General features: G+C 41.1%; 3 protein-coding genes across 5 annotated transcripts in view; 1 reads left to right on the top strand and 2 right to left on the bottom strand.

Annotated features, from left to right (window-relative positions):
- Positions 1-881, bottom strand: part of DDAH1 (dimethylarginine dimethylaminohydrolase 1) — a 168,126-nt gene extending 167,245 nt beyond the window's left edge. The window contains exon 1 of one of the 2 annotated variants that reach the window (XM_065554157.1): positions 680-881. The gene's annotated coding sequence lies outside the window, so the exon portion shown is untranslated. The remainder of the gene's footprint in view (positions 1-679) is intronic. The other variant, XM_065554156.1, reaches the window with a different exon arrangement.
- A 2,061-nt stretch (positions 882-2,942) lies between these two features.
- On the top strand, positions 2,943-5,926 carry CCN1 (cellular communication network factor 1). The gene is made up of 5 exons (XM_005294467.4): positions 2,943-3,318; positions 3,617-3,830; positions 4,175-4,522; positions 4,681-4,883; positions 4,995-5,926. The coding sequence occupies exons 1-5, from the start codon at positions 3,256-3,258 to the stop codon at positions 5,292-5,294; spliced, it is 1,128 nt and encodes a 375-aa protein (XP_005294524.1). The 5' UTR covers positions 2,943-3,255; the 3' UTR covers positions 5,295-5,926.
- Positions 5,927-19,595: 13,669 nt separating this feature from the next.
- Positions 19,596-24,634, bottom strand: part of ZNHIT6 (zinc finger HIT-type containing 6) — a 55,921-nt gene continuing 50,882 nt past the window's right edge. For both annotated transcript variants that reach the window (XM_065554169.1, XM_065554168.1), the window contains exon 10: positions 19,596-20,436. In XM_065554169.1, coding sequence (XP_065410241.1) covers positions 20,351-20,436 — 86 coding nt within the window. In that variant the 3' untranslated portion in view covers positions 19,596-20,350. The remainder of the gene's footprint in view (positions 20,437-24,634) is intronic.

Here is a 24,634-nt window from a genome sequence, read left to right on the forward strand (position 1 = left end):
AGCTCGTCTCTTCCACCAAGAGAAGTTGGTCCAATAAAAGATATTACCTCACCCACCTTGTCTCTCTTATAATTGTAAAGGCACTTTCAGAGGGGGTTGGGTGGGGGGGAATTATTTTATGCTTAAATTGGTCCCTTATGCCACCATTTTGGGTCAACAGATGGTTTCCTCATGTTACTTTATTTATCCAGGGTGATGGTGGTGGGGTGTTGATGGGGAGGAGGGAGAATGGTCTCCAGAAGAATCAACAAAGATGGACTTTATCCATCAACCCCTGGTCTATTCCTTGGGGAGTAGAGGAGGGGGGAGGGGTGGCTGGAGCCAGTTAGAAAAGATGCATGCTTGAGAAGTAAAACAAAACCACATATGTTTTGGAAACTCCACTGTAGGGTTCAGGCTGCAGCTCCAAGCCTCTGCTGAAGACAGTGGCCCTATTATATTGGCCCCTTTCTTGTGTCGCCTTCACCTCCCTGGCAGCAGAGTGCCCCCCACACTGCTCAATCTAAAGCCAAGTCCAGGAGCAGGCGCTCCCAAGACAACAACAAACCCCCTTTTCTGTGGCTCCAGCAAGGTCCAACAAAGCTGCCTATTATTCCTGCTGTATTTTAAAAAACCCCAAACGCACACACACACGTCCCCCAGCCCCCTAAACAGATTTAGCACCGGGAGCAAAACTTACCCTGAAACATGTGCACGGTCCCCCAATCAGTCACCATGAAATGATCCTCTCTGTAACCCTTTCAGTGGTGGAAAGGAGCAGGCGACAAGACGTCTGGGCTTCTCTCCTCCTAGCAGCGGGGCCGGTGCTGCTTTCCCTCCCTAACCACCTATCCTTTAGGAGCAGCACACAGAGACACATACTGTTTGGAAATGCTAGGCAGACAGGTTAATCAGATCCCCCCTCCTCTGCCCATCCCCTCCCTCTCCACTTCTTCCCCACCACCTCTGGTTTCCAAGGGCATTGGAGGCTTTTGTCAAGTTTCTCCTCCGCTGTGGGTCTGCTCTTCCACCTTCAATCATTGAAGGCAACAAAAAACAAACTTGTGTTAGGAACCGTAATCTGTTTGCAAAGAAAAAAATCCTTGGAATGGGGATATATTGTAACGCTGTTGGGTAGCAGACCGAACTACTTTGCTTTTTTCAATAAACGAGCAAGCTACAGTTGGCTCCTCCACTGTAATTTCTACTAAATCATGATAGACAGATTGCGTGAAAAACAGGAATCCCAAAGAATTTCCTGCCCTGGGAACAGAAGTTAAGTCTATATTTAACACCATTTGAAGCTGTCAAGAATGCTTTGTGGTTGGATAACAGAGCAGAAAAATGTGAAAAATGCAGGCTACTGCTATACCAAATATGGAAATATTGTTACGTCTGGTGTCTGAATCACCATCTGGAAATACTTACAGCCATGAAACCTAAAAAATGCCACAACAGAAGCTAGGAACTCTGCCCCTCCCCCCCATCCCAAATTTTTAGCTTCATGGAGGAATCCCTAAGTGAGTCTAACCTTACCGAGGATTACTAAAAACTTTGGTGATAAACACGACTGCAGCGGGATGTATGTGCTGCAGGGCCTGGGATTTTCTCCTAACTTGTTCCTGGCCTAAACACTAGACATCTAGAGCACTCAAGGGTTTATCTCTGAAATGACAACCCCAATAACAAATCACTGGATTAATGTAAATTTGGTATGTAGAGAATATATTAAAAGCTTTAAAAACGTCTATATATGAGTATTCCTATACAAAAGTAACATGATCAGTCTTTGAATTTTCACCCCTCTAGGGTTAACCTATAGTTTAGACAGATGTTTATTTTAATTGCTTATCATTGTATGCTGGAATGAAGGTCATAGGGAGGTCAATATTCCATAGAAACTTAAGGTTTGTTATTCTGCCCTCCTAAAGTATTTAGGCAGAATAAAATAGCAATGAGGATAGTAAACTCAATATAATAATTTAAAAGGTTCCTTTTATTCAATTTCAAAATCCAGTGTTTAAAATAATTTTAAACCAAGCAGCGATTTTCTTGCAGCGACTTCACCTTTAAAGATTATAAATTAGAGAGAACACAGTGTAGCAGTTTCTTCATTTTTCCAAGGAACAGTATTTATAAAAGAGTTGTCTGACTTACCTTTCCTAGGGCAAGGCTTAGGATAAGAACATGCAGCAGAGTTATTTGCATTTCCAAATTCTGATCTTTAAAAAAAATTACACAACCTGGGGGTGAGGGCTGGGCAAGGTCAGCTGATTATATATGTACTGGACCTGTAAAGAAGTAGCCAACTTTTTCCTGTGATTCTTCAAAGTCACTGCACTGAGAACCTCCACTTTGCACGATTATAACAAAAATAGGAACCTCTCAAAGCAAAAAGCTAGGGAAGACCTTTTAATGGAATTTTGCCAGATACTAGGGAGCTATTTATTGTGTTCCTTTCCCATTCATAAATATTTAAAAGTAAGCCATCAGGGCATTAGTTTGAAATACACACCCTCACTCACACACTGGATCAAAGTTTTTTGGCTTTGATAGGAAGGTGCATAATTTCAGCAACAGATTTGTGCTGCTTTTCCGGACCCCCCCCCCCCCAATATTTCAGAGTGACATTCAGTCGTACATAACTTACTTAATAAACACACAGGGAGGATCTACGTATAGCGTTTCCCAGCCTGAAAACTGGGAACTTTTTTTTAAAAAAGAACCTCCTAAAATGCATTTCCCACATGATCATAAAAGATCCTTAAAGGGAGGATTATTTAAATTATCATTTCAAGTGTGAGGATTGGGGGAAGGGGAGGGTAGAACTACTTTATTGAGACCAAAAAAAAAGGTGCAACTTAGACAGGGAGGAGCTTGGACGCAAACCGCGCCAAGAAACATTCCTGAGATGCTTTGGAATTCTGGATGCTTTAGCATTCTGGAACGCTCAACGTCAGTGCAGCTGCAACACGCGGCGGCATCAGCACTGTATATAAGGAGTGGCTCCCTCGCTGCCTCCTCAGACTGCAAAGGGACCCCGAGAAGCGGAGGATCCAGGCAGCAGCCCTGTTTTCCCTCTTGCTCTTCTCAGAAAAGAAGAAAACGTAGCAGCACACGCTTTCACAGCCCTTTAGGATTTAGACTCCTCTCTCTACAGGCACAAGAAGAGATCCACTCAGCCTGTAAAGCCGCAGGGAAAGTTTTAGGCTCTCTCTCTACTCTAGTTTGTTATTTTATTTTAGCTATAGTAGGAAAACAGTTCCTTCGCTAACAATGAACTACCAAACCACCAGTTATTTCTTTCTGGCTGTTGCCTTCGTCCACTTATTCAGGCTGGTAAGTTGGCGTTTGCATGTAACTTTGTTTGGGACCGTAGGGTTTCGAGTTTTTTTTTTTTTTTTTAAAGCTGTTTGCCATTTTTTGGTCACTTTCCTGCCGCGAAATATACCCCCGGAAAGTCGATCGCCTGGGTGTATGTGTTGTGAAGGCATAAACTGGGAGCATCGCTAACTCCTAGGTGTGGACGAGCGCTGCTGTCCGTACTGTGGGTTGTTGTAAATCTCGGGTTTGTGTCTCTATGCATGGGCCATTTAGCACTTACACTCATCAGCTTTTAATGTGCTTCGTTCCCTAGGCGCTTTCCGCCTGCCCGGCCGCCTGCCAGTGCCCTCTGGAGGTGCCCAAATGTGCCCCGGGAGTCGGTCTGGTTCTGGACGGCTGCGGCTGCTGTAAAGTCTGCGCTAAACAACTCAACGAGGACTGCAGTAAGACCCAGCCTTGTGATCACACCAAGGGGCTGGAATGCAATTTCGGCGCCAGTACCACGGCTCAGAAGGGGATCTGCAGAGGTAAGAGGCGTGTGGTTTGGCTCCTTTAAAAATAATAATAGTCCCCATAGTGCCCAAGTTTAGTAATTTTGAGTCCATGTATGGTTATGCTTTGTTGTTGGTAGCTTGGCAGAAAGGCACATGACTTCAGCAGTCTGGAATGCAATTCAGTATGTCTGGGCTCCGCTAAAAGCGCATAAGGAAAAGTGATTCCTGACTAACTTATTGTTCTAGCTTTGAGTCTCTAGGGGATTGTAGGGAACTTTACCATAACTCGAATTTAACCGAGCAGCAAATATGCATGCGTTTAAAACAGCGGGTCTCACCTCTAACGCCCTCCTTTCTCTCTTTATTAATCTCTGCAGCGCAATCCGAGGGGAGACCCTGTGAATATAACTCAAAAATCTACCAGAATGGTGAAAGTTTCCAGCCCAATTGTAAACACCAGTGCACATGCATAGATGGAGCTGTGGGCTGCATCCCACTCTGCCCACAAGAACTCTCTCTCCCTAACCTGGGCTGTGCCAACCCAAGGCTGGTTAAAGTCCCTGGCCAGTGCTGTGAAGAATGGGTCTGTGATGAGACCAAAGATGCTCCTGAGGAGTTGGAAGGTTTCTTCAACAAAGAATTTGGTCTGGATGCTTCTGAAGGTGAATTAACCAGGAACAACGAGCTGATTGCCATTGTGAAAGGAGGACTGAAAACGCTACCTGGTGAGTAAGGCTATTGTGCATATTAGTAATGCTCTGTATTGGGAGGGGATACTTTAAATACAATGGGTATAGTGCTTTTCTGTATTCCTCATTGAGAAGAGGCACCAAGATATATGAGAAACTTTTTGCCAAGTTCTTCTTCTTTTCCTCCCTTCTAGTCTTTGGATCCGAGCCATATAGCCGATCTTTTGAGAGTCTCAAATGCATTGTGCAGACAACTTCATGGTCCCAGTGTTCAAAGACTTGTGGAACTGGCATCTCTACCAGAGTCACCAACGATAATCCCGACTGTAGACTAGTCAAAGAGACCAGGATATGTGAAGTGCGGCCATGTGAACAGACCAGTTATGGTTCCCTAAAGGTAAATATAGATCTCTGTGATAGCCCCCTTTTCCCCCCAGATGGGTCTGGGTTGAAGGTGGATGTTACAAAGAAATCTTTTGCTAATAACATTGTTACCTCTTCCATACAGAAGGGAAAGAAATGCACCAAGACCAAGAAGTCACAAGCCCCAATGAAGTTTACTTATGCTGGCTGTTCCAGTGTGAAGAAGTATCGCCCCAAATACTGTGGCTCCTGTGTGGATGGAAGATGCTGTACCCCCCACCAGACCAGGACCGTCAAGATCAGGTTCCGTTGTGATGATGGAGAAACTTTCACTAAGAATGTAATGATGATCCAGTCTTGCAAATGCAACTACAACTGTCCACATGCAAATGAAGCTTACCCGTATTACAGACTGTTCAATGACATTCACAAATTTAGGGACTAAATTGTGATGGGGGTGGGGAGTTATCAGAATTTTGAAGTAACAAGCAATGGAGAAAAGAACTCTGTGGAAATGGTGCCTTGCCCATTTGAGGGCAACATTGAGATACTACTACAAGAGCACCCTGTGCAACTGGACACTAATGCAACAGAGATTTAAGTATACTTAAAGCTTCATAGTACTGGAGCAACTTTATTGCTTCTTTTTGGAGCACCTTACCTTAATCATGTGCTGTTTTCTGTTTGTAACTGATCAGATAAATGTTTGTTCTGGTTATGAAAACTTTAAACTTTTCTAAACTCTTCAGTTTTAACACTATTGTTTTTCTAAAAAATTTTTCCAAACATGAGTTGGAAGATACATTCCTTCCTGAGGTGGGCACTTTAGAGTGCTCACTGGTGGCAGCTATTATGTACCAATTATAGTTTAACTGCAAACAGAAATCAGTTGTTTTAAAGCTGAGTATTTTATTTATCAAAATGTAGCCTTTTTTTTTTGTTTTTTTTTTTTTAACCCCCCTTCCCCTCCCCCCCCGTAATACTGGAATAAGTTGTAAATGATTTTAATTTTATATTCAATGAATTAAAAGAATTTATTTATGGATTTAATCATTTAATAAAGAAATATTTACCTAAGTGTACTCTTAGTAGAAAATTTTGACAGGTAACAGACAATTTGGCTAAATGTGGAAGCTTTCTGTAGTAGAAGCTTGAACTTCTACAAACTCAGTTCCTCTGAAACCTAAAACAAGCTCTACCTTGGAACTAATGATGACTGATAGACTTTATTAGTTTAGGGGGGAAAAAATTAAAAATTGCTCTGCCCAAAGTGCAGTCCCCTATTTGCTAAAACAGATGAAAACAACTTAGTATGTTTAAGATCAAATCTCTAAAATAGAGATTGCTTTGCTAATTAGTGTGAAAATATTCAAATTATCCTGAAATTTGCAATAGTGTGTTTAATTAGAATGCATACATGCACCATAGTGTTGAATGGTGGGTTTGAAGAGTTAGCCCAGGCTCACATGTTACTTTGTATAGTTGCTTCTTGAAAATTAATACATTTATGTGGAAAAAGAATGTTTCCTAAAGTCTGTAGGAGGTAGTTTGTTTTCACTAAATTCAAACTAAATGAGCTTGAAGCAATGACTTGTGTTAATCCTAATAACCCAGTGATTAAAAGTAAACATGCTGTTAACAGGAGAAGAATGTGAAGAATTTCAAGTACTTTTCCAATAGAGAGTTAAGGCCAGCCTCTCTCCCTTTCCCTTCCTCTCCCTTTTTAAATATAATTAAACTTTATATTTTGTAGATGTGAATTAAGTTTAACTATCAGCATGGTCAAAGGGCAGATGACTAGGATATGAAGCTATAAGAAACTGAGGAAGCCAGCATCAATGTTTGTACTAATGTTGGCTGCTACAAAGCTACACTATAGACAGGACTGACAATAAAACTATGATAGCGTAGATTTCTCTGTTATTTCTACCCTCTTGTCACCAATACGGCCCTCTAGCAACATATTTCACTATACTCTTAAGAAAGTAAATTATTTTCAAGAAGCAGATGTGGGTGTTTGTGTTTCCACTCTCATAGAATATGGTCACAGTGAGTGCCACCAGAAAAGACAGATCAGTAGTCTGGTGTTATAGTTAAGGTTTAAGTTAACTTCCATTAAGGTTAAACATAAATACTACCGCCAAATAAATTGGCCAAAGGTCTCAGAACTTCATTGTTTGGCAGCTAGTACCTAACCTGAAAAATTATAACCTGGTATTTTCTGCTCAGTCAGGTTTCCCCCCTCAAGGCATTAAAAACTTAAGCTTGTTTTGGAATTTAACAGCTGGCCCCCAGTCTTACCTATACCTAAACTTGTCTGTATAATATTTGTTGACAGAAAAAGTATGAAATTCAGTGAGGCACTTTTGTCAGGCTTCCATTCAAATCTAGCAACAAAGAGTGTATACATCAGGATGTAGACTGTACATAGCTCATGCCTGGGGTATTGCCAACAAACTAACTCTTGCTGAGAGTTCACCATTTGTATGGGCTGGTTTATTGGATAGAGGGAATGAAAAGGGCATATCCCCATCAGACATGTACACAGTAGCTGTATTTTCATTCCTAGCCACTCCCACCTTTAGTATATGGCGTTACCTTTAGTTTATTGTATTTTATTCAATATATTAAAAGTTAACCAGAGTGAATTAGTGCCCTTTTAAAAATACCCATAATGGCACTTCCAACTCTAATAAAGCAGAGTAATAGTTATGCCCCAGCAAGAACGACATGCTCTTGGCCTTTAATACTTTACAAGTTATAGGCCTAATCCTGTGAGCCTTACTAAGAGCAGTCTACCTGAAGTCAAGGAGTAAGGGTTGCAGAAGCAGAATGGGAAGCAAGATATACTAAATGGAATTATCCTGTTCAAAAGAGAAGGTGAAATTCTGGCCCCACTGAAGTCAATGGCAAATCTCCCAGGGTCAAAATTTCATACAGAGAGTGTGTGTGTGTAGAACAGGGATAAGTAATAACAGAATTAACTATATTCCACACAGGTGTGAAATGGAAATAGCAGAGAAATAAAAATACTAAACCCCACCACGTTTGATATTGTAAATTTCACCTCCCACTTATTTTTCATCTGCAGCTTCTACAAAACTCTCCATCCCTTCAATTGCCCCAACAGAAAACCATGCACTTTGTATATAAAAAACGGGAAACAGTATACTCATGGAGTTCCTTCAAGATGTAAATGGCAGGGGTTACAACTAAATTCTGAACACATTATTATAATTTTATTTATTGAGCAAAAGCAAAAGAAAGCACTGAAATCCCCCTTCAAGATATATTATTCCTTTCCTGTTAGAGGGATACTAAAGCAGATCTATGGCCTTACTTTTATTGGTACTGGGGACCTTGCACCATTCACACCAAAGGGAGCTATGGATGCTCAACACTTCTGAAAAACAGGACATGAAATATTTCACACACACCCCAAATACAAAACCAAACCATCCTATACAAAGCGGAGCTTCCTATAACCAGGGCCAGATTCCATGTACTTCAGTAAAGACTTTGATATGCCAATCTATTCACCTGGAAAGAACTCATTACCATAATGAGCACCAGTATGCAACCAAAAGTTTGAAGGAATCCAATATTCTAGCTATTATTCTATGTGCTTGTAAGTATCCAGGCTGTATTTTAATACCCCCACCCACCCTGAGCAACAAAATGAAGTTATTTAAGTTCCCTTATTTGATGCCTGATTTGGGGAGGGGGCAGAGAGAGAACAAGCACTACTAGCCAGGAAATTGAATTAAAGAATTGTATTCAACCATCTCTGTTGGAATGCCTCTAAAATTCTATCACAGACTAGCTAATAAGGAGCAGATGTATGTAGATGTTCACTTCAATCATTAGCTGCCTGCACAAAACAGATCAATTCCCTGATCACCTTTATTTCCATGGAGCAGCTTCAGAAACAGGACCATAGCAATGCAATCCCACAGTGGTGGGTCAGTGGCCCTAACAGCACTTGTTACTAAGGTTGCCTGGCACTCCCCATTATAAGACCTTGTTTTCAGTTGCTTATAACTTTGCTAAAGTTTAAATGTTGGGGCTGAAATTTTCCATGCTGGGTATCTGTTTCAGGTAGTTTTTTTTTTTTTGGTGGGGTTTTCTTTTTGTGTGGTGGGGAACTTTAGCCAAAACACATAATCCATTTCTGAGAACAAGACTATGGAAAAATACATTGTTTTGCCCATGTTAAAAAAAAAATCTGGTGGCCTTCTTTGATAATCTATAAGCAAACCCGTACCTTGGAGAAGGGACTTGACGTTTGAGAGAGGGATGTGTCTTTTGCTGTTCCTGTGAAAATCTTCCCACATTAAGTGAAGTTATGTGCATTTGAAAAATTGCACTATGCATATGGGCACAGAGACAAGATTTTAGCAGCCAAATTCCCCAAATATTTTGTTCACACAGGGCATGCTCCAGCCTGGGGCTAAACAGGACTTTACCTGTAATTGCAACTCTGGGCTGCTGCAGGTTTTTCTGGGTCCAGACACTTGAACTAAGAGCAGGGAGCCTCTCTCTCCTGTGCTCTCAAGGACCTTCCTGCTGGGCCCAGGCAGAGTGGAGGAGGAAGCTGTTTCAGTCAAATGTAGAGGTAGCAAGAGTCAAACCTATTGGATGGTGGGGAGAGTAGATTGGGACAAAGAGAATGGGGACAATACAGAACCTGAGATTGGGAGTTGGGATGGGCAGTGACTGGGAATGCCTGGGCCAGGAGACTAGGCGAGGAGTTGGGGGACACAGTGGTATTGCGATGGGGCGTTTGGAGAGGTGAGACTTGGACTTGGTGGGCAAGCAAACTGGAAGATGAAAAGCCTGAGAAGTAGAGACTGGGACAGCCTAGGTAAGGAAAATGGGACTGGGATGAGGAACCAGAAGTGGGGAAGAGACAGGGTTGGGTTGGAGGGAAACATAGGAGTCGGTGGCCATTGAAACCCACTCCTCTGAAGAGCCTGAAATGGAACCTAAGATTTCTCAGGCCTACACCCACAAAGGCACTTAGGCATTCCAACCTAGAAAATCACAGGAACACTGCAATTCAGAAACCTGAGTTAGGCTCCCTATACAATTAATGGGGAGAGTTAGGTGCCTAGGAATGCAATCTACGAAAGCCAGCATGCTAGGCAGGGAGCTGCCTAAACTAGCCAATAGGAGACCCTGATGACAAGGGTGTGTCTTAAGCCTCACCCCTTTCATGGAGATGGGCAATAAATCCAGCTGCAGAAAAGCACCTAGCTGTGCTACCTATCCATGAATAGGAATCTGCTGCTTGGAGTCAAGTTTAGGCACTTAAGTATTTCTTGTAGTAATTAATTTGCTGCCTACCTTGCACCACATAAAATATCTGGAGAAGCTGCTGCTGCTGCTGTACACTTCATAGCTGTTAGCCCAGTGGTTAGGGCACTTGCCTGAGATGTGGGAGACCAAGTTTCAATTACCCCTCTCTGCAGGAGGGGGAGAAAGGATTGCAACAGGGGGTCTCAACGTCTCAGGAGAGTGCTCTAACCACTGGGCTATCAGATATTCTGATGGGAGGGGCTCCCTCAGTCTCTCCTATTGAAGCTGTTCCATTGTGGATAAAGTCATTGGAGCAGGGGGACTGGACCCAGGGTCTCCCATCTCTAAGGGGGTGCCCTAACTACAGGACTGTAGAGTCATTTCTCTCTAACCCAATGACTGTTCCATTGTGGATAGAACACTTAGTCATTGGGCCAGAGAAAGAGAGCGCCTGAGAATTACTGCATAGTCCAGTGTGTAGAGCACTCTCCTCAGAATGGTGGATCCCATTACAATCCTTTCTCCCCCCGGCGGAGAATTAATTGTGGATTAACACAGAAGCTCAAAACTTGTCTCTGTAAATGAAAACTTGACAGAATTTACATCTGTCATAGGAGCTGGATATTGAGAGGGCCAGCTATGGCCTGTAAGGTGGGAGTTTGAGATCCCTGCCTAGACAAAACAGTTGAGAGTGTTGTTAGCTGAGGTGTATTTGGGTTTGACTTGTTCCGCCCATGTGCTGAACCCACTGGCCATGATCCAGCAGAGCACTTAAGAACATGCTTAAGTTTAAGCACATGAGTAGTCCCACTGACTTAAAAGGGTGTATGCATGTGCCTGAAGTTAAGTACATGCTTAAATGCTCAGCACCTTGTAGGATAAAGCCCTTTGGGTGGAGCTACTGTTTGCTCTGCATCAAGTCTGCATTTAGTACTGGCATGTCACAACTCTTCACCTTTATTCATGTTTTCACTTATTAAATGTTCAGCATCCCCATAAAAGGATGAAATGTAAAGAGATCATGAGGGAAATAACACATGGCTAACTTTGAACACACCAGCCAAGTACATTGCCACAGTTGTGGAACTCAAGAACAGAGGAAGCAAGTGAAGCTGTAATGACAGGTTGGCATCTATAATATATTAATCTCAAGAAGCACTGGTTCTGGGGTTAAGTCTCTAACTGATAAATTACTGAAAGAATTAAACATCCAGGTACATCTACAAAGACCATAAAAAAGCAAATGCAAAAAACAGGGATAGATAGTGTCTGGAATATGATGATGAACTGAGATTATTATAAAGAGATGAGCCTTTTATATGCACAACTTCAATATATATATATATATATATATACATATACAGGTATGTATGTATGAATGAATGTATGTAACTTCATCCACAACTGAAATGTGCTATGTTTTTAAGGTGGAGATGAAGGACAGTTTCTCTAATTCATATTATAGGGGAATTTTTTAAGGTAGCCACATGTCATTACCCAGAATAGAATACAGCTAGGTGATAAATGTTAATTTATCTTTTTGTGAAGAGCACAATGGGATTTTTAATTACACATGCACAGGTATTCCATTTTAAATCTCATCTCAAAACGCCAGCAGTTCCTTCTAGCACTATGTTGGGGACACTGGCTCTATACAAGATTAGAAGCAAACCATGAAACCTACTGAGTCAGAGAAACCACTTGCTCCAAAACATGTGATTTCCTTGGAGATCTCACGCTCCAAGTACTGACTAAGTCTGACCCAATTAGCTTATGAAAACTGACAATCACAGATTGAGATGGTCTGGCTGGAAAACCAAGACATTTGTTAGTTTTTCTATCTTAAATTCTTACTATTTCTTCTACAACTCTGCCCTTCCCTGCCCCCTTCTGCTCTCAGGATATACTGGAGCAATCCCATTAAAGCCAACAGGGATGCATGGATGTAGGTGGGAGCAGAAATTGGCATGAAGCTTATTAATAAGATACAGATGAGAATTTAAACATAAAAATGTCAGGAGAATCTCAGTTAAGTTTCTAACACCATCCCACACTGCCATCTCCCCATCACGTTCACCAGCTTTAATTCTGCCCCCTTTTGTGCACATGCACATACAATATGGGCCACCTGGGGAGACTGGATAAGTTCCTGGCCTGTAATAGGAGTCTACATTGGATGCTTCGTTCAGCGGTGTGTAGAGTATGTACTCAGGTAGCCCCTCTAGCAGGGGGTTCAGTAGCAATGGAGACGGTAAGGCATGGCTTAGGCGAGTAGAGGGTGTGGGTATGTTCCCAAGTACATACCCTATAGGACTCTACTCACCCAAGCTGCGCCTTCCCTTCTACACTGCTATTTTTAGTCACGTAGTGGCCCGCTGCCTCTCTGCTGCTGGAGCCTTTCCCCACCGCAGGGAAAAGGAGCTGGCAGCTGGGACTCCGTCAGCTCTCTTCTACTGTAGAGTTTCACCACTGGAGGGAAAGACTGTGGCAGCCCCCATTGCTGGAGCCTTTCACTATTGCAGGTAAGGACTCCAGCAGTGGGGAGGCAGCAGGTAAAGTCTCCACCATCTTCTCACTGCCGGAGCTCTTCTGCAGTGCGGGTAAAGACTTCGGCAGTGGGGAAAGGCTCCTGCTGGGTGGTGGGGGAGAGAGAGCATGAGCGCAAAAGCTCCTCAAAGTAACAAAAAGCTCTAGCAGCAGAGAGTTGCTGAAACCTTTCCCCACTACCACCCCCCTGCTACAGGCTTTCGCTGACATGTGTAGCTATACACCAGAGCGTGGACAGATTGCTTTTCACGGAGGTGTGTAGCTATGTATACGTATATGCTACCAAAGGTGGTGTATTGTGCAGACATAGTCCATTTTAAATTGATGGGTGGAAAGACATTAGGCCTGATGCTTAGTCATTCTATTCCTGTGCGTGAGTCAGTGATAGAGGGAAGGCAGAAAGTGGAACACATAGTTGTAAGCTACCTTTGCAAGCCCCATATTCTGGGATTGTGCAGGAACCTGCCCAGCACTGGTGGGAATTACTGCAGCTTCAGGGTTGGTCTAACTTACACTCTGCTCCATATTGCTCCCTATGAGAACACATGCAAATTCATCTTCACAGAGAGCCTAATGATTAGGCTCTCATTAGCACAACAGTCTGCTTATCCTACTTATAAGTGCAGCTCACTGAATTGAATCTTTTCAGTGAAGAGACTGGAATAAAAGTTTGCTTTGCAACTCCAAACCATTCTGCTATACAGATGGCATAGAATGAGATGACCATGCAGCAGCTACCATTGCAATCCTCCATACCACTTGTGGAACAGTCCCAGAAGCCCAAACCCAGCAGAAGCCCCTTTTGATTGAGCACATGGAACATTCAGTCTAATGACTCCCTGAAAACTGTTAAGACAGCTAATAAGGGTGCAAATAAATATTAACTCTGATGCTGGAAAAGCCCTCAACATTCCAATGGAAAGAAAAATAAAGACATATTGGAAAACATCTAACACTTGATTACAGAATTAGTAGTTATATGTAATAAAGGAGGAAAAGGCCACTAAAAGTATCAGATAACAAGTAATGGAAGTTTAGGAAGAGCAAAGTAATCTTGAGACAGACTCTGCTTGGATTCAACAAGTTAATTAATACAAAGTTATTCCTCTTTCCACAACATTAATTTCCTTTTCTTTTGGAATAAATATCTTACCAAGGGGAGATACAAATATGACATGACTTCTTATCCTATCTTGTCAGAACAAACAGTAGGTGGGACAAACATCCTCATCCAATCTGCTCAGAAGGCAGATGACCTCGTTTCACTGTATTACAAATCTCTGAATAACAAACATGCAATACCCATTTGCCAAGATTGCCCGCAGTAGAGCTAGGAGATTTGTCCTACATTTGCCATGACAGCACATTTAACAGTGCAGCACAAGATGAATTTTGCAGGCAAGAGGCATGTGCAAATGCATATACATGTAACAAGATTGTGAATACTGAGAAGCCCATTGGGTTGAAGTTTCAGAAGATACACGAAAATGGAATTTTTATTGAACATGCAATGGTACAAAAAATTCAAGCAAATAATCTGAAAAAATTAAATACCCAACCAGGGGCAAATTCTGTTCCCTCCTTGCATGGAATAACATGGCCTGAAAGCAGAAGAACTAACATGCTTCGGCACAAAGTACATACAAGGTCACAGAACCCAGGAGGGGGAATTTTACATCCCTGCACACCACAGAGCATTATTACATGGAATTTTTGCAGCAGTGCAGATGGGAGTTTGGACAGCTGCCAAAGTGCTAACAGTGTGCCTGCCAAATCCACTATCCAACACCCGCTTTAAGAGGGGCCGGATCAAGCAGCAGCCACAACTGTAGCCAGGAAGCTGCAGGAGGATCTGCTCTTTGTCCTGGTGGGGTGAGGAGACAATTCTGCCTACATCCTCCATGCAAAGCCCATTAACTTTTATATGGAGAATGGAAGTTTGAGCAGAAAGAGCACTTCAAAAAGGAAAATGTGAAAAGATCTCAGAAAACGCATCTACACCTCAGAAAAAATTCCTACAGTCAACAGTAGCTGGCAGCAAATACCCTTTTCTGGATTATTCAGAAGGCAGGTGATCTAGTACTGTAGTGTCGCCATCTTTTGAGTATCTACATTGATACTGTCAATGTCAACAAATAAGAAGCCATATTCCATCCTGCTCTAGAAATGGTTTAACTATTTGGAATACAGCTTTGTGGCAAAGATCTTCATTTAACTAAAGATACAAAAAGCATATTGGAAACAGCTTTACAGTTGGACACTGGTGTGATTGATGTGTCATGGGAGAATACTTGCTGCCTGCATGCGACTCAGTGACACTGTGACGGGTGGGGGCACCCCGTCCCATGAATAAGTCTACCGGATTGCTCTTGGCCTCAGGGCCTCAAGACCTAGTGGTCAGAGTCTGTAGAGTTGCCCTCGCTCTCAGGGCTGTAAGGCCCAGTGGCCAGAGTCAGGAACTCTGGCCGCCACCTAGTAGAGGGTGATGGCTAGGGAAGGAGAACCCAGGTCCTCCCTACTCCATTGGGTCCAAACTCAGGGCCGTGTCAATGGCGGGGATCCTGACCACAACATGCTGACTATTCTCAGCCGGGCAGCTGAGGACGCCCCTGGGCTATTTCCTACTGTATATCTTGTAGTCATACTTCGGGTGCCTTCGTGGTCTACAAACCCTTTGTCGCGGATGGCTCCTGGCAACCGTGGATTCTCCTGGACTTCCACCAGCGTCTGAGTCTCCTCCTGGGTTTCAGCATTCCTGGTTCCTGCTGTCAGAGTCTTTGGCACTTCCCAGGTGGGAGCCTGCTGCAAGTGTTCTTCCTCCTCGGCTGCCAGCCCAGACTTTGCTGCGCAGCTCCCTTTTATACTACTGCTATACTTGGAGCATGCCTAATAGGGAGGAAGGGGGCTGGCTTCTTCAGCCCACAATATGGAGTTAACCCTTCCCTGTCCAGTGCAGGGTGAGTGCAACCGGTTGCAGATACCACTATTAATTAAAAACTCCATTTACATTCTCTTCCTCACACACTGTGCACATGTCTGTATCAATATAATCTCACTGTGAGATCGTAGGGAATATTGTGCAGAGCAAAATACGATACATATGTTGTGGAGGAACTTTTCTTCTCTTAGATGGTGAAAAAGGAAACACGAAGTGTAGAAATTGTTAGAGAAGCCAGATTGACAAATTTGGCTGACATCTAATTTTATCCACAGTACAGATACAGTACATGAAATCTCTGTGCAAGCTATCCCACACCACCAGCCAACGTGCATACCATTGCACCAAAGGGAGCCCTCCTATAGGAAAGGCTGCAGTGGCTTCTGATCTTTTTACTACCATGTTAATTAAGCCGGCTGAAAAGTCCTTCCAGTCTATCCTAATGTAATGGGCTTTTCAGCCGGTTTAATTAACAGAGTGGTAAAAGTAAGTTTAGCCAACGGAGCTTTGCTTCCATAATAAAAACTATTATGATCAATAGAGTTATTATGGGAAATGAGCTAGAACAAGAAAAACATTAGAAACTATGCCATTGTCCATCAGTCATACAGGCCTGTGACACAGTGGGAGTGCAGTTCTGTTACCAAATTATAAAAAAGTTGGCAGGAAAAAGTCTACATTATCTATGTGATGTTTTCCTGGATTTAATATATCATCTATGACAGCCCTTTCACTTTCAGTATTTATATTGAACTTTCTTTGCTGCAATTTCTTTTTTGTTTGTCCTGCATACATGATTTCCTTCCATTTCACTGCAAATTTCTATCAAACAAAACCATATGCACTACCATAGCAACATTCTAATACAAACATAGGGTAATCTTTGTTCACTGGAGTACACAGTTCATTTTTTTCCTTATTAACAGAATCTGCATCTGCATACAGTTGAACTAAAATTCCATAGCAACGACACAAACACAAATTCATGGTGTATGGGTTGTTGTTTTTTTTGTTTGGTAAGTGTTTTCAGGGAAATTGTTTGGAAATTAAAAAGACAGAATGCAATGTTTGTGAGCAAACAGCTTGAACTGAATAACACTGTCACAGCTGTACATTTACTCTTTGGGGGCCCCCATGTTGCAAGGTGCTGAGCATATTCAACTCCTACAGACTTCAGTGGAGGACAGGCAGCATCCTTCAAGATCAGGCCCTTGATTATAAATACCTCCATATAAAAGAGAGAGCCAGCGCAGGACTATGCACAGCTTAAGTCCCACCTCAGGGACTAAGTGTTGCATAGGCTTTGTGCTGGCCTTTTGCACAGAGATGAATTTCACCCACAGTGCACACAGACCATTTGATACATGATCAGGCTTTTAAAAATTTTATGCTTTCTAGAGTCCTAGAGTATGTTTGATAAAAGTCACTTCACTTGATCATATCAAGAATTCTCTAATACAAACATACTACAGTACTGTATTAGGAGAGACTGGTTTGCTCTCCACTGCAACAACCCTCACAGACCCAGCACATGGCCTCAGAACCTCATCTACCCCTTTGGTGGCAGCACAAGGGCAGCAGCCTCCCCTCTTCACACTGTCTGGGAATGGGATAACTCCTGGAGCAGAGAAATACGAATGACAATAACTGGGAATCAAGACAACATGAATTCTAGACTCACTTTTTATGCTGACAAGTCTACTCTTTACAACTCATTATTACACAATGCCTCTTCTCCCAAATACAGGTCACACAAACTGGGAATAGAACACCATTCTGTAATAGGGCAGACCCAATCCCATCACTTAGCTTCACTGCCTCTTAGGAAGAGCTTGTCATATCTTTGTCCTTGACCATGCTGGGTGTAAAATGGAGTTACTCATGCATCATCAGTAACCCACTGTTTCACTGTGTTACGCATCTGCCTCAAAATAAACATTTATCAAATATTGGTGAAATTAAAAAACTGTTTGAACTAGTCATGGAGGAAATTCAAAGTCATCCCCATTGTTCAAATAGGTATCACCATTTTGCCAACACAGGTGAAAACAATTGAAGGCAGTCTGGAAAACAATGCTAAATGCATCTGTTAAAAATTAAGATTTAATTCTATCTATATGGCGAAAGCCTGGGTGATGAATTTGCAGCTTTGCTCTGATGAATTTTATTTCTAACAACCAAAAGAATTATGCCAAGTTATGTTTATTTTACCATTTTAAAGCATTGAATACTTTCAATCTGAAAGGCAGATTTAACAGTATTTACATTTAAAAACAAATCAGGGTTGTGTTTGCCTGTGACAAAAGAGCTTAAACTGGACTGGTGTAAAAATAAGGGCGAGCCATTTCTGCACAATTAATGAAAAACTGCAAGCGTTTAGAAGAGTAATGCAAATTGTATCTACTACAAAACCATGGGCCTCAGCCAAATATTAATCATACACAGATGAAGTGCCCGGTTTGCTAATATCTGGAGTATTCTAATTTCTACTATATCCCAGGAATCTTAACAGGAATCCCACTATCTTCTACAGATGAAACTAATTTTCTATCAAATAAACGTTGGCAGTTATATTGTTTAGTTAAAATGAGAGGTGTACTGCTAATGCACATTTATGTGAACAGGTGCAAGACTTGTTTCCAGTAACTTGTGGCTACTGAGCCTGAATGCAGCAATCAGTGATTATGAAGGACCTAGTATTCTATTTGAAGTGAAGTAACATGAAAGTATCTATAACCATGGACAAAAATCCTTGTAAAAGTGGGTAAAAAACTAGCTGGTCTTCGTGTGTTATTTTTCTCTATTACTATGAATTGTAAAAATAAAGTAGGGCACAGGATACTGTCACGAGACAGAAACAAGTTTGGCTGTTTGAATTTATCAAGAATCCAGGGCACAGGAAAGAGTCAGAGATGTGACCCCCCCCCCCCCCCGTTGGAGCAGGAACCTATTCCCTTGCATCCATCAAAAGCGGTTAGAGAGCCAGGGTGATGGGGGTTGGTGTAGTAAGGGGAGGGGCAGCTGGGCAAAAGAGATGTGGTGTTATTGTCAGAAACAATGGCATGTATCCTATAACTGTCCAGGGCTAACAAGGCATTAACTCTCTCTCTAACACTTGATTAACTGGATGGCCCAATGAATGATGCATTTGATGAATATCGGATTCCTATGAGGTGGTGAAAGCATACCTTATACCCAGGAAAGTTGGTGGAAACATTGATCAGAGTTGGAGGGATATCAGGCACAGGTTAACCTTGACCATCTTGCACAGACAGAGCTACCAAAGTCTTCTGAGAGGAGCATGATGGGTAAGGAGCTAGCGGGACTAGCATCATGGATCAGTGAAATAGGACACGGGAGTGGGAGTCAGTAGATCTGGGTTTTCTTCTTGGCTGTGCCACAGACCCACTATGTGATCTTGGACAGTCCTTTCACTTCTCTGCGCGGCTGTTTTCTTGTCTATTTAGATTATATGCTCTCTGCAGGGACTGTTTTTCTGTGTGTGTTTGGGAGTGCCTGACATGAGATCTCAATCTGAATTGGGGCCACTATGTGCTAATAATCAAGGACTGGCTTTCCAAGTTCCTATCACTTGGGTCATCTTAAACTGGAAGGCGGGTAAGGGATTTAACGATGCTGAGTTGTGAACTTACCTTACGTGAAAAGTATATTACAAACAAGTCCTGATCTTGCAAGCAGCCCTACATGTGCAGATCCCCTATGCTATGTTGGACCATAATGAGTTGAAACTAATAGTGCCAGGTAGGTGTATTGGTGCTTTACTGCCCCCAACCATGTGTGCTGTCCCCCTACAGCAAATACCATAGACACAGGATCTAACCAAAAAACAGGCTGGCAGTTATTAAGTGACTCATGACATGGATGTGTATTACGGGATAATCAAAGCCTGCTGTAGAATTTCACAGCAAATGTTCTTTGCCAGCAGGTAATGTGTTACATGAATCTCTATGCAGCATCTTTTATTTATTTTAAAATTAGAGATAAATCTCAGAAGATATTCCATTAAAACTAGGAAATATTTACAATGTCTGATTTCAACAGATGAAATCACAATACAAAGGTGCACAAAATAAGAAATATTTATAAGTCATAAATGTATTAGCATTACCTGCAGTTAATGAATTTATTCAGTTCTACTGATTTTCAAACTTATGCTGATTTAAAACAACATCATGCTAACAATTCAAAAGTTCACTATTACTCTAGCCAGAAAAAAAAAAAAAATGTTCTCACTGGATCCTGCACAATGCACCTAAATATGAAAACTAAATTTACTGCACTAAACACACACATTGTTATCAAATGATTAGTCAACAAGAATTTATGACTGTCTACAGAGGCTCAGCACAGCAAAGAAATATTGTACAAAGTAAATTCAACTAGAAAAACATTTAGGTCAAGATTTTATTAAAAATAATAGGAGCCTAAAGTTAGGCACTTAAGTAAATGGCCAGATTTTTAAGCTCTGTTTGAGAAATATGGAGCTGGGTTGTTAAGATAAAAACTAGATGCCCAAGATTACTGCACAAGCTGAACGTACCTTTGAAATATGTATTATTACGCTGATTTATGAAAAAAGGACTTGCATCCAGTTTTGAAAATGTTGCCCTTAAAACAAAAAAAACTGTCACAATAAATGTAAAAAAAAAAAAAAGTGTAAGAAGCTGATCACACCCCCTTCTGTCAAAACAGATTTTTCAGGAACTGTCCCGTATTTCCCCTTCTTCCTCAGATGAGAGGGATGAACTGTCACTGTCCAAGTCCTCAGTGGATTCACTAGCATCTGGGAGGGGGGGGGAAGGAGGAGACCATTATTACAACACTGTTTGTTTTTCAATTATTTGCTCATGGTAGAGTATGGGTGTTCTACAAAGAGCACTTTATATTTCTACTTTCCAATAACAGCGATTATTTTCTTGAGAATGGCCATTTCACAGTGAGGTTATGAACACAAACTGGTGGCATCAAGAAGAATCTCACGATCGTGGGACAGAGCAAGAGTGCTTATAGATTTCTTTACCTTTAGCAATAAAGGCAGAGTGCATTTGCCTCCATGTGACTTTTTCCTCCATCCACTGAAGTTCAGTTCATTCCCTGAGCTGATTTGTTTTGAAATACTGCTTTCTTGGTTGCCACATACTTATAAGCCAAAAGAAATGCAGTATCAATTATTTGAAGTTTTGTTAGCGTTTTGATTAAGAGGGAACTCTTGAGACATGCTAGTTTCCTGTTGAAAAATTAAGACATGATGCATATAATGTGCTGTGTTTATATGTTTCAATCCTAAAGATGTGGCAAGGCTGCAGAATCCTGAGAGCCAAAGAAGATGATGTTACGGGTTCAGGATGCCCAGAGCTTTAGGACAGACCTACACTGTCTTAATGACATCACATTATGCAGCACACATTTTCCAGTCTGGTCTTCACACTCATATTTATTTCCTGACTCGGCAGGTACTGACTCCTACCCTGGGATGCTGGAACAATTTGTATAGTAGGGGTACTGAGAGCCATTGAACGAAACTGTAAACCCTGGATATGATGGAAACTACTTCAAGCCAGGAGGTGCAGCAGCATGCCCAGTACATTAATTGCACCTATGCTCCTACCATCCCAAGATGAGGTCATCAGATGCCAGTAGTTTGCAGCACCATCAACATAAATAGGAATCGCTTTTTATTGTCAAACTTCGATTTCATGGCACACACAATAAACAGTATTTTCCATCCAAAATAACCAAAAGTTACAGATAGGCAAAGTAAGAAAAATGCTTGACATTATTAGAGCTTAAAGATATTTGCTTTGTATATTTTGACATGTGATGTTTTAACTGCTATAAAGATTTAACTTTTTGAGTCTCAGCATCTATTGTCACTAATTATCTGACCCCCCTATTGCCTGATTTCCCATAATTTCCCACAACTGTGAAAATTTAAAATGAGTACAAAGTGAAAACGCTTAAAAATATTATCCATCAAAATTATATATATATAAAAAAAATCAAATTTTGCCAAACCTAAATATAAACTACAGCTAGAGCAAAGTAAGGCTACGATAGAGACACACGCCAGCCCCCCCTACCCCCATTGGTATTTTCAATGTTTGATCAGTGATTAATTCAAATAGGTTTTCTGGACATATAGTGTCAGCTGCTCTTTAATAATGAAATATTACCAAGAGGGAGCTAATGGAGCATCATTATTATGTTGTCAAGATAAGTTCTGCAGCTGGCAAGCACAGATAATACATGGAACATAGTGTGCACCTGTACATTTTCAATGGAATTTGGTCAAGAAAATAGAAGCATTTCACCAGAAACATTAGAGGTCACATTTTGTCTACATTAAATCTAGTGTATAATCAATTAAGATTTATATGCCAGATATGTACTGAGTTAATGCACAAAGTGAGGACTGTTTTTGCCTTTAAGTCTTGACAAAATGTCTAATTCCCTATGAACTTGACCCATGACTGACCCTGTGTGCTGACAGCAGAGTACCTGTATTTTTTCTTTACACAAGTCAAGCATCACAACTTTTTAGAAAACAGTCTGACAAACTTCTGACTCAAAGATGCTCAATGGGCTTAAAGTTTGAATAGTAGTTTATTTCTGCTTTGTTACAAATAGTATATAGTATAGTTAAAAATAGTATATTGTTTATTAAGGGTGGGGTTGGTAGTATTACCTATTAAGGTTACCGAACACTTCCCATTATAAGACTCTGTTTAATGAAAGCTATGATTGTTATGGTACTGATGATAATGAACAGAAACTAAAGAGACTTTTGGTTAACAATCTTTGAATGGATTACTCCTTATTGTGTATATTTGGAGACATGTTTTTTATATATATAATATATAATATAAAACAACCCGAAGAGTCTCACTGGTTATATGATCTCTAGTCAGTTTATTTTATATCTTTTCTTCCATCTTATTTTGTATCTTCAATAGATTTCCAGTCCATTACAAAAAAAAAAAAAAAAGGTTGCACCTCTTATGAGGTAAACTCTGCTTTTAAAAAGTCTTAATAATCGAATAATGTAGTTCGCTTCAAAAGTTATGATAATTTTCCTTCAAGACTAACTCCACTTTCTGGGCAGTTTCAGGATTCTTCAAAACACCGAAATTATATATAGTCACATTTTAAAAAGGAATATTTGAATCAAACACTGAATTTTTTACATTTAAATTAGAACAAGTGTTAGGGTGGTATTTTTCCAAACTTCCCCCTTCCACCCACTAGGTGAGAAGGGGCTTGGATATAAGGGTAAGTCCTTTAGTATGCACAGGGAAGGCCCTGCAGGCCATACAGCCCAAACTGAGCACATGGCTTAAGAGCATTATTAAAAAAAACAAAACAAAAAAGACATGTTAACTAATAAGATGTGCAAAGGTAAAAACAGCATGATCTTTCCCACTGTAACCATGACCCTTTAGTATATAATCTTTTACCATGCTATGTCTAATCTTGTTTGTAAGCTCCTTATGGTAGGGGGACTGCATTCTTGAATTTTTATGCAAACCCATGGCGCTATATTAACAGCAATAAAAAGACTAAACAAATTCATGGTTTGTTAAACCAGAAATGGGTGTCTACATTCACGGAATATAAGCTTTTTAAGAGAGCAGCTTTTTGAACAAACCCTGCAATAGATGGTCACTGTCTTGAAGACATTTATTTGCACATCTCTAACACGTTCCTCAACATTTCCTCAGGTTTCTGGCCAACATCAGTTTTCTCTTCCCTTTGCTCCAATCCTCTACTCGGAGTTCTTATGGAACCAACTAGTTAGAGAAGCAGTAGCACTACAAAGGTTAGAATTTCTTTCAGTACTTTATTTGGATAATAAGCTCAAAGGCAGTTGCTATAATAACTCATCAGGCAATAATAAGTTTAATGACATCAACCCTATTCAGACTTGGTTTTTCAATCAATTTTAAAACAAATTCTCTCATGCCAGTTATTACCACATGGGGGTCCTGTTCAACAGGGAAGGGCTCAGCTCAAGCCAATCTGGATAAGATGAAGACAAAGTTTCTCACTGAACGGAAATGTTCCAGTAAGTGTAATGTGTCTGCTTTTCCTCCTGGAGTGAATGTCTGTGGATGTAGTTGCAAGACAAAGACTTCAGTCTCACCCTCCGATGTGGTGCCTTACTTCTCAGGAGAAGTTAGAGTTTCTGTCGTTTATCAGAACCTCTCAAGGTCAGCTGGAAAGGATCACATCCCTTTCTTTAAGTGAGGGTAATCTAGCAGGATCATCCATTATAATCCAGACAGAACAGTGGTTAAAAGTCATGGAAGTTAGATGGCTAACCCACTGCAGCCAAGAATAAAAGCTATTAAGTATATTTAGGATATAGAGGTGAAATATAAATATTAATTAATATTGTAACACAGGGCTTTCAAGTCTCAGGCCTGTAAAATACTCAGTCACACAAGGCTTTAGGCTTGAAATAGGTTGGTATGACTAGCTGACCCAAAGATAACCCTCTACTAGTAAAGATTAAAATTATGGTAAAAGACGGGTTAAGTGCTGATTTCCTGGAAACTATTCAGCAATCGACTGGCAAATATATTGCTATGTACCAGTTAATACCACAAGATGCCTGATAGTAACATTTTTGGGTATTCTGTAATAACCTCAAGTTGTTATGGTAACTCATTTACGTAGGTGATAATGAGAACAACGGGAACTAAGGGTATAGCCAATGAGAGATGGGGCACCCCTAAATTATCCATACTTTCACTCCCCACTGAAGAAAAAGGGGTTGGAATCCTTATGTACAAGCCTTAGCAGGTGTAAGCATAACTCAGGGAAAAAAAGGTGTTGTCCAGCCTGTGTGCTGGGGAGTGGGCTGAGAGGGAGATGTCAGGATGAGAACCACAGGTGACCATGATGATGCAGGGGAAGATAAAGACTGATACTCCAAGGTCCCCCAGCAGGAGATCAGATGTGAGTGACGCCACTCAGATGGT

This window comes from Chrysemys picta, chromosome 8 (assembly GCF_011386835.1).
Source record: "Chrysemys picta bellii isolate R12L10 chromosome 8, ASM1138683v2, whole genome shotgun sequence".
Classification (NCBI taxonomy): domain Eukaryota; kingdom Metazoa; phylum Chordata; order Testudines; family Emydidae; genus Chrysemys; species Chrysemys picta.

What these genes read in the sequence shown, in the direction of transcription:
- CCN1 (XM_005294467.4), top strand. Translation starts at nt 3,256, where the DNA reads ATGAACTACCAAACCACCAGTTATTTCTTTCTGGCTGTTGCCTTCGTC. An exon ending in TCGTCCACTTATTCAGGCTG is followed by an intron (nt 3,319 to 3,616) that starts GTAAGTTGGCGT and finishes TTCGTTCCCTAG; the next exon opens with GCGCTTTCCGCCTGCCCGGC. An exon ending in CCAGTTATGGTTCCCTAAAG is followed by an intron (nt 4,884 to 4,994) that starts GTAAATATAGAT and finishes TCTTCCATACAG; the next exon opens with AAGGGAAAGAAATGCACCAA.